The following is a 19,686-nucleotide window of genomic DNA, read 5'->3' as shown; positions in this document are numbered from 1 at the left end:
GAAAAGCGAGCAAACTGCGCGGGGGAGAGACGCCTACGTGGTTCTCCTCCGGGTCTCCGCCGAGAGAGCGGCGGAGAGAGAGAGTCGAGCTTTGGACAAGACAATCGTACACAGAGAGAGAAGGTCCCCGGAGATCGGGCGAGTCGCGCGGATGCGCCACGGCACGAATACGAATGCCTCCGGTACGACGAAGGTGCGTAAGGTAGGAATTCGCATTCCTGGCCATATTCGGCCCACGCCGATTCACCCTCGTGTCGCCTTCCAACTCTCCCAGGACGTCGCGGCCACCGAAAGACACACGCTGCGGTGTTCACCGTATTTATATATTCGCGCGAAGCGCGTTCGCTTGTCACTTAAATCGCGCGGCGTAATCTCGTATGTGCGCGGCTTTTTAGAATGCTAAAATTTGAACGCATTTAAAAGTGGTATAATTTTTAACACAGTTTTGAATTACACTTGAGTGGATATATTAAAAAATTCGAAGTATTTCCTTCTATTCTAAAAATAACTTTGATGTTTATCTCGGGCGACGATAGCTCGTGTGTTTCTTACAACTGAAAAATATTTTGACTTACCTTGGCTATTGCGGCTCCTATGCCAGCCTGACAAGAACCCTGCCTGTGATATCCCCAGTACCCTAAAACGGAAATAGACAATTATACTTATATCATCCTCGACTCTTTCGAACAGAGACGTCATATATCTCGACGACGACGTTAAATAAATTATTCTCCACTGCCGCGCGCGTAATAAGTATTTAAAAGTCGGAAAAATCGGGACAACATAACAGCAACAATATTTTTTGGTGAAAATTTGATTTAATTTCGAATCTAAGAATTTAAAGAGAAAAATTCAATTACAATTTTCCTTGTTGCATAATTCTTGGAATTTCACGTGTTATCGACCAGGAAATGAAAATGGCATATCACTTCAAAGATATTCGCTGCGCGTACATATGTACGTGCGAGGAAAACTGGTGCGTGTATACACGCGTCATTAATTTCACAGATCGATCTTTCGCCGCGACGTCTTTGCGATTCATTTTCCTCGTTCGAAGTGCTACGAAAAAAGAAAGTGTGTAGCTTCGACGTTTCGTCGTTGAATCATACGACAGAGGAAAAAACCAGCGTCTACGCTCATTAACGTCTACAGATAACGCGACCGCACTTTCAGATATGGATGGTAATAATGGCAGTGTGGTCCACGAAATCGACGTTGACTTTATAAGAAGTATTTCGATGAAGATAAAAATGTTTTATATCTCGTGATTCATACACACACACGTACGCGCACACACGTGTAAAAAAATATTTATAATTTTTTCACGAGAGAGAGAGAAAACGGTAGCAATTACAACGATCGACCCGTTAATGTCATCGATCTTGTAATTAGTCGCTAACTGGAAGTAGCAAATTATCGGCTCGCAGTCGCCGATAGGAGTCGACTGACAGGGTCAGTGCCATTCCGGCGCGGTCGCCGCGGCGAACTTGCAGAGAGCTCTCGCAAGAAAACGCGCGCGAGTGTGGGGGCGTGTGTATGTAAGAGAAATATCCGGTGTGGCTCCGTCCGTCCAGAGGACCCAACCTTCTACATACGCGCACGTATCACATACATACATTACGAGCTCGACTCGGTAGCGAGCCCCTTGACAGCCGATCGGTCACTTTAGACGAGCTGTCAGTCACGCAATTACATCAATCCGGTCGTCTTCGCTGTTTCGATCGCGTCGCGAAAAAGCAGAAATACAAAGCGGTCGACCGGCGCCACTCGTCGGAGCATCGGTGACATGCAATCGCATCCAAAACAGAGGCGTGTACCATCTTATCTACATGCAAACTTCGAGGGAGTGAAAAGATTTTTTTAAATAATTCCACGAAGGAAATCCATCAACCCGTTATTTTACTTATCAATGAGAAAACTGTCATTGAATCGCGACAAGAACGGGAAAGCGTATTTTCTCGTGTAAATTCGTGAGACACTCGATAATCGAATTCATTCTTTAATAACAATTACGTCGTTCGTGTTACGAATTGCTCGTGCCGCTGCAGTCGTCATTGTAATAACAGACGTGTTCGACCGCGATACCATCGGTGGTCGATCTATTTATAATCCTTCTCTCCTGTGCGCTATTCTCGTCGGTAAAAAGACCACACCGTTCTCAAACTCGAGTCGACACCGACGACAAGTGGAAGAGAGAAACTTTTCCCGCCTAACAAGGAAACGGTCGCGATTCTTTTTTTCTTTTTTTGGGTTCCGGCGCGAACTTCGAAATATATATATATCTCGACGTATCTTAAAATAGGATACGCACACACGCGCACAATGGCTCTTTCACACATACGGGATTGGATTTAAAACTAACTCGTTTCTTTCTGACGAACAGTTGCTTCGAGCAGGGGAGCGAAAGAAGGATAAAAAACATCAAAACAAGAGAGTAATTTTGGCCATGAATGAGTTTGGTGATGAAGCGCCTAATAAAGAAATCGGAGTGTTACACAGGAGAGAGAGACCACAACTCGAATCGAGTACGACCGACCCTTAATCGAGCCACGAGCAATGAATGGGACTACTGTAATTCTTGGTCCACGTGCGCGTGCGTGTCGGTGCGCGATTACGTATCTTCAATACGCATTATCGGGTCATTTCTTTTATTTAGAAATAGGCCGACCGCAGAAAATCGCGGCAGATAATACATACACATCCTCGTCATTGACTTTTTTATCTTCTTTTATTAAATCATTTTCCTTCTCAGATAGTTCGCTATTAATTATAATTCTGTATCTCATTTTTTTACTGCGCAAATCGACGAATTTCATCGTGTGAAATTGATATCAGTTTTATTACAGAAAAAAGTGGTTAATTATGTTTTATTTAATGCGTTAATTGAGGAATTAACAATATGCGATTATATGTTTCTGAAAAAAAAAAAAATTATTGCAATAAAACGGCAAGATCAGCAGCCCGATCGTAATTCAAGTAGGATCAAGTGTTAATTGGCCTCGTTAGAATGGTGCAGTCTTAGTGCCTTAGAGAGAGGCGCCTTCTAATTATTATTATTTTTTTTTCAATGCCTCCCAGCCACTCAAGCGAGTGGGCGCCTTTCATCGAGGAATGCACTTACTGCAATTCTCTCTTGCTTTCTTTCTCTCCTGTTGGCTGCGCTAAACATTTTTCCTTCTTGGCGGTTGTATTTGTTTCTTTTTTTGCGCATTTGTGCCACATAAATTGGCACAAAGATATAAATGTTAAATGGCAATCATTAAAAAAAAAAAAAGTTATATAATTCACCAACAGATTGTATTTGCCTTTGTTCAGCAAAGTTTCAAACAAAGATACAGCAAGACGCGATATGTAAACGCGTCTATTCTAGAAAAGCTTGTTTCTGTTCTAGAAACTTGATTCGGTTGGCGCGCGATAAAATAACGTTGACACGACGACGCTGTGTGTGAGATCTATCTAGCGTTTCGCCGCAAAGACTGTACGATTCTCAGAGAGAAGCGATTCGTTCTAAGCCGTTCGTTTTCGCTCAACGCTCGGCTTCTACAAATTGTTTAATTGCGCGATCGTCGCGGAATTTCTGGACGATGAGCTCACGTCGCGCGGCTGCGCGCGTTCGTTTCCGCGCTCTGCGCGAAGATTTTTCGCCCGACCGCGCTTCGGTCGTGAATTCTGATAATGTTTATTTGGAAAGCTGCCAGACAAAATACGCGACAACGTTTTGACGTCACAACTGGAAAAAAAAGTTTTACACGGGGAAGAAGTTTCTCCGCGAGAAATTTGTCCTTGTTATCTAGTTCGTCGTAAATTTTATTTTACGACACCAGAAAATTAATTTTACTTATTTACACAGAATATGTTTGTTTTTTTTTTTTTTTTTTTTTTTTTATTGCAACATCAAAATGGGACTAAACTTTATTCCGCATCGCTTACTCGCTGATGTAAGTACTGAGATCATCGCCAATTAGATTCGTTATCTTAGATAAATCATCTCGAAACGGTCGGGCACGGCAGCGAAAGTCGATATGTCCTTTGTCATTAAATGCAGACCTATACGTGTCCGGCAGGAAGTATCCTGTTACACGCTGCGTATTTATGGCAACCGTACTTGGAGGATACACGACCATGTGTCGGTCGCGATTCTTGTACAGTCGCGAGAACTCTCTTCGTCCTTTCGTGAGAGTCGACGAGAGTCGACTCTCGTCGGGCTCTCGCATACTCCCGGTACACAAGAGTGAAAGCTACCCTCTTGCACTTCGGAGGACGCTCGACTCCGTTTTCTGCCTTCGAGAGTGTCTGTTTACAACCGTGCGCTCGTCGCGAACGTATAAGTTCCAGACTCACAAAAATCTCTCAAAGACACCTCTTTTTCGTCGTTCTTTCTTGTAAACCGAGCTATATCCGGACGACGCGACGCGACGCGCGCACTATAAATCGTACCACCCCTCGAGAGATTCGATTCACCGGCGACGTCGGTGAGGACGCCGAGAGTGAAAATTAAACATTCGCCCATACGCCCCCGTTCTGTTTACTCTACACGCAAAGTCGTTTTCGATAGGGAACGGAAGTCTTCGGTGAGCGATCGTTTTGTTAACAATTGAAGTGGTCGCGGAGGCGACAGAAGAGCACCACGAGTGCACTTTCTCCGGACTGCTGAAATAACACGCGCGCGACGAGTGCGCGCGAGATGCGAGCGCGCGTGCAATGAGATTTTATTTTTACTGAATTTTAATTGCTGCTTCAACCGCACACCACGTGGGGAGTTTAACGTAATCGAGTTGACGTTAAATTTTTTTCTTGAAATTTTTCCCCCCGTTTCTAAGTTTTTAGATCTCGAACTCGAGAAGAGTCGGTTGTTTGCTTTGTCAATATACACTTTATAGAAAGTTGTTAAATCGAGACTCACTCGTTCGACAAGGGGAGTATTCCTGGGGTTCGTTGAAGTTATTGGCGACGACCCAGCACGTGCCCACCGGTTCTCTTCTGTTTCCCACCGTCGATTCCTTGCCTCCGCTGGTATCGGAGCTCTTCTTCGGCGTTGACAAGGAGAACCATATGTATCGTGGCGCGCATGCCTGCAAACATAAAATGAGATTGCGCTATTAGCTACTCGGCTGTTCTTATTGCGAGGCCGTTTGCAGTTTCTAACGGCCGTTTCGATCGCAATTAAAACACGGTTGGTTCCGCTAGTCATTAATGACGTTTCAGGAAGAGAACGCACGCACGCACGCACGCACGAACGAACGAACGAACTTGAAATCGCGCGTCGGCGTATTTATTAATCCGCATCTACGCGATGGCATTGACGAGTTGTGTGCACTAAGATTCAATTTTCATTTTTATTCTACGCTAATAGCAAGGAAAATAAAATCTCGTTACGTTTCTCGCAGAAAATATGATTGCTGCAAAATTTAAAGATCTTGCCTTCCACATAAAAACTTATTAAAAAACTGACAAATTACGTAGATTTTATATTAAAAAATGTGTTTCGGTTTTCTTTTTATTTCTCTCTAAACTATACAATGAGAAAAGGAACACGTAACTTGTTATTGCTATTCCGTCCACTCGTTCGTTTAGTTCGGTGATAAATAACGATAAGAATATCTTTGTACGTGCTTAGTAGAAGTGCATTGCATAATCCGCGCACAAATCATTGCCGCATTTAGAAGTGCTTTCCGCGTGTATTATACTTTACGTACGCGCGGCTTACGTTGCTTTGATGACTTCTCTCTCTCTTCTCTCTCTCTCTCTCTCTCTCTTACAGATAAAAACACTATTCTGCGTAACGTCTGCTGCCGTAGTATATTATGCGTTATTGCGGCTATTCGATTATCGCAGCTAGGTTTTAATATTGAATTCAATGCCTTGAGCATTTTCTCATAAGTACGCATTACATGTAGACAAGCTGTAATTTGATTTCATTCCAGTAATGCACGAATGATTTCTCGCAAACGTTCGAGAGATGTGCGTACAGAGACTTTTTTAAACTTTTAACAAACGCTATGTCAATTACGACTTTAATACAACGTCGAATATATTACAGTGATAGAGAAAATCTCTCGCGTCAATTACCGTGACTCTGTGAAAGTTTGTAGAATTTGTAAAAAAACAAATTAAAAATGTGTGAGAAAACTCTATTGATCTTCACAAGGAATCTTTCAAGAATTTAGAATTTTTTAAATTAAAAGAAAACTTAATACTTCAACTATGTACTAAACGATCACGCAACAGTCGCAACAGAAGCCAAGCGTTCCTAAAAGTTCTAACTCACGTTTGTCGAAACGTTTCAAGGTGAAATCGTGAAATTATTGACAGTTCAAAGTTGAACCGACGTAGTCATTCTTTTTGGATTTAATTTCGAGTGTGTCATCATTGAAAGAAATCGAGTCATGATTGCGACAAACGACGTTACAGAATTTCAAACACGTCGCGGTGTGTTTCTCTCAAACGACCGGATCAAACGCGCGAGACGTGCTCGGTGAAACCGTTTCGCTGGACGGTCGAATTCAGTCGCGAGTTTCTCTCACGCACAATGATCGTCGCATTACGTCAATCATTTGTACTTGGCCAAGCAAGCTGTGGTAGTAGCAGTTGACGGCCTTAATAACGCGACGTAATGTGCGAGCGTGTACAACGGCGGCGGTATTTATGCCCGCCGCCTCAGGTCTACGTCGTAAATCTCGCGAAATACGCGGCGGCGATCCGCCCCGGCAAATTATCGCACATTGCACATCATCGCGCTAAGTTGTTGGAATCGACGGCAATCGCATTCTCCGCGTGCTTCCGCGCAGCGTTTTGTATCGGCAAGATAAAGGAACGCGTTGTACGAACTCGCTAATAATTCAAACGCGATTTTCAAGGCTGTGAGCATGAGCAACGCGTGTAAATACAACAAAGTTACGTAATGTAATCTTCTGTTGCGTTACACACGTTACAAGATGTTTCAAGAAGCATTTTGTTTTTATTCCTACCTATTTCATTTACTTATTACAACAAAACACGATGTCAATGCATTTAAAATTCGCGTTTTAAAAAATCATGATGTGGTTTTAGAAATAGTTTCTCCCATCAACGCATATTTGTCGGTAACCAACAAATTTTTTTTATAGTTTTTCAACGCCACTGCGTGTAAATGAGCCACAATCACGCTCAGATTCCGCACCAAGGATTGCGCGAACGATGCTCGAGCTCTTTGGCGAGCAGAGAGGGATCATACGGGCGCAACGCTTGCGCAAACGATGCACACGAGCATGCATTATTAATTGCGAGCCAATTAAGGCATGTTACGACGGTGCGTCGTTACGCGCATCTTTGTCTTTCTCTCTTTCTCTCTCTCTCTTTCGCTCTTTTTTTCTCGGGATTACCGTAGTCCAACGTTAATCGAAAATTATAAGGGATTTCGCCTTGATTAAGACGTTCCTCAGAAAACGTAATCATGATGATGGATACTCGGGATTATCCGACAAAGTTCGCTCTTAATTCGCCCCGTTTCGAAGGCGAACTAATCAAGAGAAATCAGAAGCGTAATTGCACGTATACTTGAACGTCGCGTTATTGTGTGTCTGAAACTCGCGAACGCGCACTCCCGGCGAGAAGAGATGTAGTACGTTTATATACACTCTCTCGAGCCGATTGTTCCGCGAAAGCTTTTGTTCGCGGAGAGCGCGGCTTTTGAAATGGCGCCGACAAACCGCAGACTGATTGAACGTAACAATCGTGACGCTGACGCTTGGTCCGCCTATCGGTGATTGTCGAAGAGAGCGAAGACGAAGAGAGGACATTAAAAAAAAGAACGACGTTAACCGCAATTTATCCATTGCGCCAGTTTAGCTCAATCGCTCGAATTTGCTCTGCGATGCGCGCGCGATCCTCTCCCGTTTGTGGACGCCGAAATTGTTTTATGTTGGCGACAGTTCCGCCGATACGAACATCTGATGAGTCTGACATGCCGCTGTATTTGTTATTTTACGAGCGAATACAAAAAATGTTTACATCGCGAGATGAAAATTCTGCGTTTACACAAGTGCGAGCAAAGACGCAACAGTTAGTAATAATAATAAACAATACTGGAAATTAATTATTCACCATTGTGTGTGTGTGTGTGTTATTGGTGAAGTCGCGTAAGACGGAAGAGAAAACACGCAGCGCTGCAACAGAGCTGCAGCTTCAATCTTGAGAGTGCGTGCTTCGCGATATCATAGGCGCGAGTAATTCGCGCTTCATTAGAGAGAACATCAGAAAATGCCGCTGGCGATACGCCACTAAAGACGCGCCTTTGAGCTAGGAGGGTCTTTTGCGCAACCAAATCGCCGGGAACAAACACCGTTAACAGCCGGAAATTAGTTCCGTGAAACCTGACCGTTTATACGGGGCGGCAATTACCTTCGCAATCACGACAAATTAGGTGAAACTGTCCAACGTTGCCAAAACTCAATGCAAATGCGTAAAAAATTTGTATGGAAAAAAGAGAACAAATATTCTTGAAACATTTTTCTCGTAGTTTCCTGATATTCGTTTTATAGAAAATTTATTTCATGCGAAATACTTTGAGATAAAAATGTTATAGATGTATCTTTGCAACTATTTCAGAGATACACAGAAGGTACAGAGAACTTCATCACGCGTGCAATTCAATGTTAAAAATTTTCTTTTGTTTTTCTCGATAATTTTCAGAGGAATATCTTATCTATGATATTTATGACTTAAAATATTTATTTTATATATAAAGAAATTTGATATATAAAATAAATATTGTAGATCAATATTTTAGATATCATAAATATCATAGATAGGATATTCTTCTGAAAATTATCGAGAAAAACAAAAAAAAATTTTTAACATTGAAAAAATACTTGTAAAAAATTTTACAAGTAAAATTCGTTACATTTATATATATATATATTTGTACACGCATAGTTTCCGCACAAACATCCTGCGAATGGCTCGTATCGGCCTTATTTGATTCCTGTTAACAATTTCACGAGCATCAAGTCTTTTTAACATTGAATTGGACGCGGGATAAAAAAATTTTATATATAAAATAAATATTTTAGGTCATAAATATCATAGATAGAACACACACCTATACAAATATTCTATAAATACACAGAAAACATCGAGAACTTTATTACGTGCATTTAATTAAATTTTCTTGACAGAAAGAGAAAGAGGGAGACCCCGCGCCGGTGCATGACGAAGGTTACGAAGAAGTCCAAATAATTAAACGCAGCGTGTAATATGCGCGCGTCGGACAATGGAGGTGTGCGATGATGATTCGGAAGAATACACGCAGCAAAATTTCGAAGGTGTGGCCGTCTCGCGATTCGCGCTTCATTAAAGAGCGCGGAAGAGAATTTAAAGGGAAGCAATGACGTGGTGTACGTACTACGTGTGTATATGTGTGTGTATGTGAAACGTTTTCGAACAAGCGTTTTGTGCGGGCAGGAAGCTTGCGAGGAATGAAATTGCTCGACGCCCCGACGACCAACAAAAGTTAACGTGCGTCTAATTGTAAGACGAGAGCGGGAGGAAGAGAATAATAATATCCGTCTGCAGCGCGATTCGCTTCGCCTCGTTCGCTTTTTTCCTTTCCGAATGCACGCGCGCGATCCACTCTTCATTAAAAAGGCTCGAAAGCGGACTTAAATACAGCTAATGACACGGTACCTTTAATGTCTTCATTCGGCCACTCTTCCTCGTTTTTCACCGAGACGCAACGCGCGGGAACATTTTCGAATGGCGCTATGACTTTTTCTTCGTTGTATGAAACATCTTACAATGAACCGTTAAAGCGAACAGCTTCCTTTTCATATGAAGAATTGTCTTTCACGAAACAATGTTTAATTTCCGTAAAACATTCAAGAAATATTTAAGAAGATCCGCGTCTGAAGAATTAAACTGTTTTTTAGATCTCCGCAGATGTGCTGTTCGGGTCAAAAAGGTCGTGCTGAAAATTGTATATCGATATTTACGGGTTTTCGCATCTGTTCGAGCCTCATTTCCGTTACACGACAAGTGCATTACCCGCGTTAAAATGGCATCGTTTTAATTTGCGAGCGTCTCGCTTGGCCGAGCAAGATCTTCCCGCATTCTAATGCGCGGTATTTATCGGAGCGCACTCTTCGCGGCGCTTTAACAACGACGTTCTACGAGCACACGTGCGTTATATAGGCGTTTTTCAACAATAAAGGTCGGACGTAGCGAAGGGTAGAAACGAGCACGCAGGATGGCTGCTTTCGAATCGTTTGCTTGTAGAGAGAACCGTAAAGGCCGCACTACCAGATACAACCTTGCGATGAAAAGACGATTTATTTTCAGACTCGAGTAATATGAACGGCGGTTTTCCCTTGTGCTGAAAAAAAAAAATTCTCCTCGCGTGACCTGATTAACCGGATATAGAAATCCTCGTCGGAACTGGTGTTTAAAGAAACATTTTTTGCCGCTTTACTTTTTGTGCACTTATATTCTTTTTTTTCTTTTTACGGCGTCATCAAAATAAATATAAAAACAATCTAAAAACAGTTGCAATATTCTTTGTTCACACAAACTATTTTAGAATAGTAAACAATTTCGTGGTGTGTGTGTGTATACATGTATACTAAAAATAAGAGTTAATTATCGTAATCGCGCGGACGCAAAATATATTTTTTTTATGTTGGCGCACGTAGTGATACGTGCCAGACAATTTTGGTGGAAAAATGATAGTTATTTTCAGGATTGAATGAGGTCATTTTTTGGATCGTAACGAGCTCGCTTGAATAGAACGAATGATGTTTTCACCTGTTTGATAGTCTTCATTTAGTCTTGTAGAAAAGGCAGTCACGCATTTTCTAGGTCGCGCGCGAATAATTCCTAGGTCGAACTTTTCCGCATCGATCAAACTCGACAGGTACAAGACTGAACCGACGACGCAAGATGTCTGACTGAAAGTGCCTCAAAGAGATGTTTTTTTTCTTCGTTCACGGAAATTTCTTGAATATTTCGATTCCTTGTATATTTAAAATACAATATACTCTAAACAATCGTGTGACGAATAGTTTACATTAACCTAATTGACACAACATATCGTATGTTTCACTTTCTCAAATTGCAGAAAAGACGCGTAAGGGCTATTGGCGACTGGGAAAGGTACACCCGGAACTCGACAAACGGTAAAACACGCGGAAAGTGGCACGTAAAAACATGTAACAACGCACAAAAGCGTCGAGGTTTTGCACTCGAGCAAAATAGCCTGGTAATGACCGATCGTAAAACGTCATATACGCGCTATTCATCCCTCGTAAAAAGATAATAATCTTCGAGATATTTTATTTATTTCGAGTTGAATTAATGGCACGACTTAAACATTTTCAGCAAACATCTCGCCGCGCTGCGGTAGATTATCACGGGAAAAAAATTTATTCGGTATAGGCCATTTTGGTAATGGCGCAATTAAACTGTGTGTACATTTAAGTATTGAAATTTGTTCATTTGATGATAATGAACGATTTAAATAATGAAAATTTGTTGACAATAAATACACTTAAAAACACATCAATTTTTCGAACTGTTATTTCGAATATCTAATTATCAGGTGATATGTCATAAAAATCATAATTTATTTAACACAATTAATCTCACGAACGACTACAATCTACGACTACAATTTAAGATCTAAGAAAAATATCGCTGAGAAAACATTATTCTTTTTATATATTTTAAATGCGAAATAATGAATACAAAAATGTGGAAGGTCACGACTACTGCTTCGTTACGTGTGTAAATAAGTTATTGAAAAATGAATGGCCGAATTTGCTGCGCTTCCGTAGAAACATGTTTCACCTTCTTTTTGTTGAGAGAATTACGAGAAGACAGGGTAACAGAGTAGTGTCGTAGTAAGATATTTACGTGACAAAGGTGGAACCTAGAAGACACGGAGATTTGCACGTTACCGTAGTTTCGAGGTTGACTCACCTCGTGGTTAGTGAGTCATGACATTATTTATATACATTATATACGGTGCAGTGCGATTCAGTCGCGGGATCGCAGCCAAAGACATCTTGAATTGTTCATCTGAGAATTATCTAATTAAACAGTCTCGAAGATTTGTCGAAAATAAAGCAGCAAAATCATTATTATTCTGAACACCATAAGGAAATGTCATTAGAAAAAATAGAATTTATCTAATTTTTAAAATGTGTTGCGCCATTTTCGTCTCCGATTAAAAACATATTCCTGAGAAAAAATATCTGCCAAAATTTTCTCAGGATCATCAGAAACGTTTCTGTATTTCACACACAGCGAGAACAGCAATGTGCAACAAAGTGCAACCGTCCACTTGAACTGCCTGTGGGATACGGAAGGCCGCCAGGGGCAAAAAGCGAGCGTTTAACGGGCGTCGCAATTTGTCCCGTCGACAAAACACACGGACCGGAATGTATATTGTCCGTCCGCTAGATTATCCGCTTGTCGCTTCGGCTAACCCCTTCCTTCTTCTCGAGAGAAACATCGTTGTTCGCAAATAAGAAGTTATCAAAATTTCTTTCTTTCAAGCGCGATACGTTATGAGAAGATGTAAAATTCAAACTCAAAAATAGATTTGAGAGTAAGAATTTAATTCTACTACTTCCAAGTCTTCGTGAGAGCAAATGTAAAAGGATTTTTTTGTGTGTACCAGAAACAAATATCGAAAAATAGAAACAATAGATAAATAAAACAAAAATAGAAATAAATCACTTCCATCAAAATGTTTCTATCTTTCGTATTCAAACCGCAATTCTTTATCGCTAACCGCCGAACGCAGAAAAACGACAGAGTTCCGAAAAAGATCCGGCGGCACGTAAGAGGACAGAATGATCAACGGCGCCTCGCGGTATCTCTCGCGTAGCCGCGAGAATTTCTCGAACATTGTCCTGTCGGTTTCGTACGGCGATGGTATTTCCATTCTCTCACGGGCACCGACAAACGACGATCTCGGGCCTATCGATCGCCGCGTGCGCGCAATCCCGCCAATTCCCAAAAAAGGGTGAAGAGCATCGGGAATGAAGAACGGGACGAGACCGAAGATGAAGTGGCCGAAGGTGGACGCGCGGCGAACTCTGGCCGACGCAGAAGAGAAAGAAGAAAACAGAGAAAAAGAGAGAGAGAGAAAGGAGAAACGAAGAGAAAAGACACATATATGAGGTTCACAGAAGAACGTCGAAAGGGGACGAGGATTTCGTACAAGGCTCTGCTTTCAAGCTGGGTCGTCGAGGTCGCGATTGTCCTTTACTTTGATAGCGCGCGTTGGACTTGCTTAAACTTTTTAATCGATGCGTTTTTGCCGACGACAACGACGAGGGAGAAGCGAACCCGCCAACAGGCACAACATTGTGGCTTTATCGTCCTGCCTTGACCATATTTTATTGTTACCGATTGTTCCTTCGTTTCTGCCCCTCCTCATCCAGGCGGCGAAATCCTTTTTTATCCCTTCGTCTATATCGCGTCTAGAGAGTCTCAAGTCTGCATCGGTCAACGCATCCAAATCTCCTCGCACGGGATTTTGTATTACAATCAAATGTCAAGCTTTGTCGATGTAGCAAAATTTATGACAACACCTGACTGTGTGAGAAAAGAAGCACCACGACTTTGATATTTCGATACTTCAGTCAATCGAATCATCGAATCATCGATGAACGAGTGTTTACGTGGTGGAAAGTGCATATCACCTACAAAAATCTCTCGCATCGAATAATAGCGATTCGCACTTTCGCTTTATTTGGGGAGAGAGAGAGAGAGAGAGAGAGAGAGAGAGAGAGAGAGAGAGAGGGAGAGAGAAAGGAAGTGCGCCAAAAAGAAAGGTTCGAAACGCGAAACATCTGGTAGCAATCAACGCGAAAGCCGCGTCTTTGAAATGACGGCGAGAGAGCCAGAGGGGACGCGATCAAAAAACGAATTAAGAAGTGCCGTTGAATTGGATCGCGGTAAAAAAGGACGATGCGTCCGGCATAGGATGCGCGAAACAGAGGAATGCGATAAAAAGATCCGCCGCGCCGTAAGGCCGGTCTTTCTATTTCTGACGCGAATATTGCACTTGCCGATTTCGCGCGATGACCAAAGAGACCTTAACATTCCGCGCAACCTACAAATTACTCCTATTCACACGTTGCCCGCGGAGGAATAAAAGGGCAACCAGGAAGCGACCTTTCAGTAGGTACCGTCCTTGTAACTACGAGATCGTTAAAGTCGCATCGACGCATCAACGACCGACGGCGTCGCGTGCGTAATATCAGAGAGAAGAATTAATTTATTAATACTAGCCGTGTATTATATTATATTAAAAAAACGGATAATATAAAAACGTAAGGATAAAAATGTGCGTGAGTATATTTTATAAGAGACAAGAGTGGCGTAGCGGCAAAAGATCGTCACAACAGATATATCTAATTCATTAAATGAACAATAAGAATAATGAAGGTCAATATCGAGTTGAAAAATAGATGATTGAATATATTTAAATAAAAATAATTACATGTCACATTAAATTAACGTTTATTTCGTGTTGTTTATAACAAAATAAGTAGAATGTTCATTATTTTTACAATTTACAAGATTTACATCGTGACTTTACAGTCAATACGTGTTGCCTACATAAACCTTCCGATACTTTGCACCGCCCTCGTTCACCTTTGCGCGTGATCTTCGCGCACGATCTTTTGTCTCGGGGGCGATTAATGGCACGGCAATTGCAGTGATCGTTGATCGACGATCGAACGCGTGAAACTCGTTGCTAGAGATCAAAATGAATCATTACCTCGCCGACAAAGAATATTAACAAACTTCTACAGGATAAAATGACAGTCGCTTCTGGCGCTCAGAAGCTAGATTATTTGCAAAATGTCATTGACGTCTATTTTCGTAATTTATCACTTTTTAACCAACTTTTTTTATATTAATACATTTTAATTTTATACAATATTTATAAAATATTTACTACAAGTTTTTGTTAGAACTAGCACAACACAGGCGCGCGCTACGCGCACGCTATTGTTATTTTTATTTAACGTGTTGTCAGTGAACACAACCTGTCACCGCGATGACAGATAGTATATACGTCTTATAAACCATATAATACACATACGAGAAATGTCAGAAATAACGCATGAAAATCAAACTAAAAAAATAGTGAGATAAAGAAGTAGAAAAACAACACGTGACAGGGAAAAGGGTAAAAAAAAGAATATTATATATATTATATGTAATATTCTATATCTATATATAATACACACACATACGCATATATGTATATATATATACCGTAATCACGTGACCGAAGTCAGTAACACCGCCGCAGTCGCGCGACCGAGGTCAGTGACTCCACCGCAGTCGCGCGACTGAGATCATTGACCCCGCCGCGGTCGCGCGACCGAGGTCAGTGACCCCCCCCACCAAGGCCGCGCGCCCGCGGTCAGTGACCCCGCCCCCACCAAGGCCGAGGTCAGTGCCCCGCCAAGGCCGCGCGACCGAGGTCAGTGACCCCGCCAAAGTCGCGCGGCGGAGGTCAGTGACATTACTGTAGTATGTATATAATACATATAATACAATATAGAGTATAATATTATATAGAATATTAGTATATATATTATTTAAAATTAAATACTTTTGTTTAAATAAAAGAAATAATTCCTTCTAAAAAAGCAGAAACAAGAGAAAAGAAAATTTCAAAAACCATATATTTATTTTAAAACAACTTTTTCTTCGGTGTGGCTTATTCGTATGTTTATTAATTTGATTAGACAGTTCTGTTGTGATATTGATCATTTTTATTTCAAGTACCGTATTTTAGACGCGAGTTTATAATCCTAACGTTTGCGTATAAATTTTTTGAAAGACTCGCCGGCAGACGTCAACCAAGCGTGACGGGAATAACGCGGCGCATCGACACATTGTTTTAGCGCCATAGACCGGCACATTAAACCCTCTGCGTGCGACATCGCACATGCGACTCACGCGCGCACCTCCGGTCGTAAAAGAAGACACACTCAGCAACTTCCACTGCCTACAATTTATTTTCTAATGAACGAAGTAATTAATCACTGTCATTAAGAAACCATATTTTATCATGTCTGTAAATCTATTTTTATACTTCAAATAAACAAAAAGCACGTATATAAAACTAAAAACAAATTCCAAAAGCATAGGAAGAACAAACTCAAAATCGACAGATGCAGTTTTTTTCTAATATTTAAAAAAATATTCCTGTATAATGCAATTCTTTTTCAATCGGTCGGCCGATCGTTTCTTCGCGGCCGCGCGATGACAGTAGTTACTTATCTTTGATTTGCAGATTGCATGAAAAGAACGATATGAGAGAAAGCGAGGAAAAGCTAACGCGGAAAAAACCACGCGGTTTACGCGAAGAACGCGCGGTCTCGCATTCTGGAGTAAGTAGATAATTCCGGCATAATGTCCGGCACGTCGGAGACGGACGGGAATGTCGTTGACGGGATAGCGACGTCTCGCTATGTGAAAATTACGCGAGCATGAGAACGATAATCATCACTAATACGCCTCTCACATACGAATGCGGCCTTATTTATAGCTTTCATCCTCGCCGCTGTCCGCCCCGAGACTCCACTCAAACCGTCCGTATCAAATTTCCTTGAAATTCACCTAGTCATTCTCATATCATTTTTAATCGGGCAATTACTTAGGATTATTCTTGTCGGCACACGGTGTCAAAGAATTACTTATTTGATTCAAGAATCTCTACAATCTATCTTTCTTCCATTTTTTGCGAAAACAAATTCTCAAATTTTTAATTTAACAAATATCACAATATATATAAAACATATTTGAAAAGTTTAATATAAAAAATTAACTATTTGAAATTTAACGTTTATTATTTAATTCGCGTCTGAGCGCGCTGCGCTAAATACGCTTACAAATTGTTAATGAAATTCTACCCGCTTGCGAATTCGCGAATGCAAGTTTCCTGACTCCTACTTTTTTTCCCCTGTTTATTCGCTCAATCTCCGCATCCGCCATTATAGCGGCCACCGCAACCGCGCGTGATGAGCATACGCACATGCGTACAGAGCGTAACCTCCTGCGCGCGCGTAAGCGCAGCGTACATAAAGATAGATAAGGGCGGCTCGTACATCATAGGGACCGCCGCGCGGCATTCGAGCTGCAGGGAAAAAAAGGACCCGGGACTCCGGAAAGGGCAGAGATCTTCGCGCTAGATTAGGTATTCCGACCCTCCTATTTTGCGCGGGAAAAACACACGCGTTGCGAGAAGCGCATCTACGCGCAAAGGGCGGTTGTGTGTTACGTTGCGAACGTGCCGGATCGTCACGTAACGGAGTCTCACACGCATTCTGAATTGGAAATCTACGTGGAAGCTGCGAGCGGGCGGATAATGACTTTACGTATATATATCGCAGATGGCAAGTGTCGAATCAGATAACGAGAAAACAAAAACGGTTTTGTACGAAGGCTTTAGACGAGACTGAAGAGAGTTGCAATTTATTAGAGACAAAAACTCGAAATAGAAATTAAACAAAATGCATAAATTATTTCATAAATATTGATTTTGCAAGAAATTTAAGAAATTTTGACACAGCGATAAATGATGTTATGATTCTCTCGAATTTTACCGTTTACGTCGATTGGTTCATCAAAAGTAAATAACCTGACTTCTGAATTCCGTGCTAATTTGCCTCGGTCGCGAGACGTCTCGACGTCACAAACGAAACGAGGAACGCGCAGGGAATTCGTTTGTTTTCGATCCCTGAAATAGAAGGCCTGGCGGCCTTCTGGGAACGTACGCCTGTAATCTTTTAGATCTATCCGACGCTCTATATAACTTTACAAATCCCGTGAACGAGATTTTAAAGATAACGTTACAATTAACGGTCTCCTGATTGTTTCACGTGATTTCATTAAAATCTGTCCACTATTGTCATTTTTTAATTCGGTTTTAGATAAAGAATTCGATCTAGCGAAACTGATATAATTCAACTAAATCCGCATTGCTTGTTTTCATCAACACGCGCGTATCGTTTATTTCATCAAACGCCCGTAACGGGGTTTCTAAAAAATATAAACGATAATACACCGTTATGTATCAAAGAAAATTAACATTCCTCGCTGCGATAATAATCTTTCCTGAACTAAAAATAATACATTTTTTATATTATCCATACACACCTTATAATTTATATAATTTATACCGAACTCTCGTCAAAAGATAGAGACCATTTTAAATCGCGATGTGTCAGACACGTAACACGTTAATACTTATAATTAAGATTTGTGCCGATTGAACATCAATTGAATACAAGGCACAAATAATTAATCAGAAATCCAACGTTATATATTGGATACGCTCGTAATTAATGACCGCTGCTGTGCCTCGAGCGTTATCACGTCGAAGAATTATTACAGCGCTGATGATGCGCTGACGTTTCGGTTAAAGTGCAAGTCGCGCACTTCGATATCTGAGATCGCACTTACCAGAATCGGACCTCCGTCCTTGCTCGACGCCGATACTGTAGCTCCGAACCATTGCAACGTCTTGTTGTCGATCTGACTCAAGCCGGTAATCGCCGCCGGATCGTTGACGTGATTGTGTCCTGTGACATAAAAAAATTTTCTCTTTCTTTAATCGGCATCATATAGTGTGCCTTTAAATCTAAACTAAAAAAGAAAAATCGTTGCGCGCGATATACAACTTAAAATATTTCTTGGGAAAGCGTGAAAAAATTGCATAATACAAAAATATATTGAAGATCGAATACAATTTACAGCTGAAAATATTTTTGTTTCTCTGTGTTCTACTGAACAAGACCGAATTATCTCGAGATTACTCAGTGCGGTTAATCGGAGAACGTATATCGACAGCAAGAATTAGTATCTAGTTATCCCAGTCGGGCAGTCACACTTATCTGGAAGTAACCTAATATGTCGCGATGGAACGAATACGGTGAAACGGAATGGAATAAAACGGCAAGGACGACTCACTGACGTTCGCGACTCCACTATCTCGCGCAATGTAAAGATTAATCCTGGCCGAACCCACCAACCTTCGTGATATTCATCATATCAATGGCACCATTTGTGGAGGGTAATTTACAGAAGAATATGCCAGCCACGCGATATCAGACCGGGACAAGCACAAAATGGTCGATTCGTGAATTGCATTTTTTTCGAATCCTTTTTATTATTATCCTTCGTCATCGCCGTAAAGAAATTCTACACCGACTAAATATAGAAACTTGGTTTTCATTCGCGATGCATCAGCTTTGAATCACGCGAACAAATAGAGAATCGATCGCTTCGCTAATAATTCGAGAAAAGATAATTTCTGTTTTGTAAAAATATAATGAAGCAATAGATCGTTTCACAAATAAAATAAAAAAAAATACAAACAAATAAAATAAATACGAACGAATATAAAATCGATGGAAAATAATGCTTTTTAAGACTGTTCTTTAATGAAGGTAACTCGACACACAACACGCGCGAGATCGACCTTGCGAGATCATCGTTCGATGATCTCGCGCGAAGAGTCGCGGACAGGTGTCACGGTGAAGAAACCTCAAGTGCATCCCGCATTTTTCTTCGTCGATTTTGCTAACCGAACGGACCCGTTAGCCCGTATCGGTCGGCTTTGGTCCTTAAAGGGAAGTTGTCCTTCGCCTCCCAACCCTTACCGGATCGTATGACTGG

General features: G+C 41.3%; 1 protein-coding gene across 2 annotated transcripts in view; it reads right to left on the bottom strand.

Moving 5' to 3' along the window:
- LOC109853643 (integrin alpha-PS2) overlaps positions 1 to 19,686 on the bottom strand; it is a 52,349-nt gene that overhangs the window by 14,739 nt on the left and 17,924 nt on the right. For both annotated transcript variants that reach the window (XM_020425948.1, XM_020425950.1), the window contains exons 3-5: positions 18,472 to 18,590; positions 4,904 to 5,072; positions 576 to 637 (exon numbers count right to left, since the gene is read on the bottom strand). In XM_020425948.1, coding sequence (XP_020281537.1) covers positions 576 to 637; positions 4,904 to 5,072; positions 18,472 to 18,590 — 350 coding nt within the window. The remainder of the gene's footprint in view (positions 1 to 575; positions 638 to 4,903; positions 5,073 to 18,471; positions 18,591 to 19,686) is intronic.

Source organism: Pseudomyrmex gracilis, unplaced genomic scaffold, assembly GCF_002006095.1.
Source record: "Pseudomyrmex gracilis isolate BER0280 unplaced genomic scaffold, ASM200609v1 scaffold_52, whole genome shotgun sequence".
Taxonomy (NCBI): domain Eukaryota; kingdom Metazoa; phylum Arthropoda; class Insecta; order Hymenoptera; family Formicidae; genus Pseudomyrmex; species Pseudomyrmex gracilis.
This window is presented reverse-complemented; position numbering and strand designations above follow the sequence as displayed.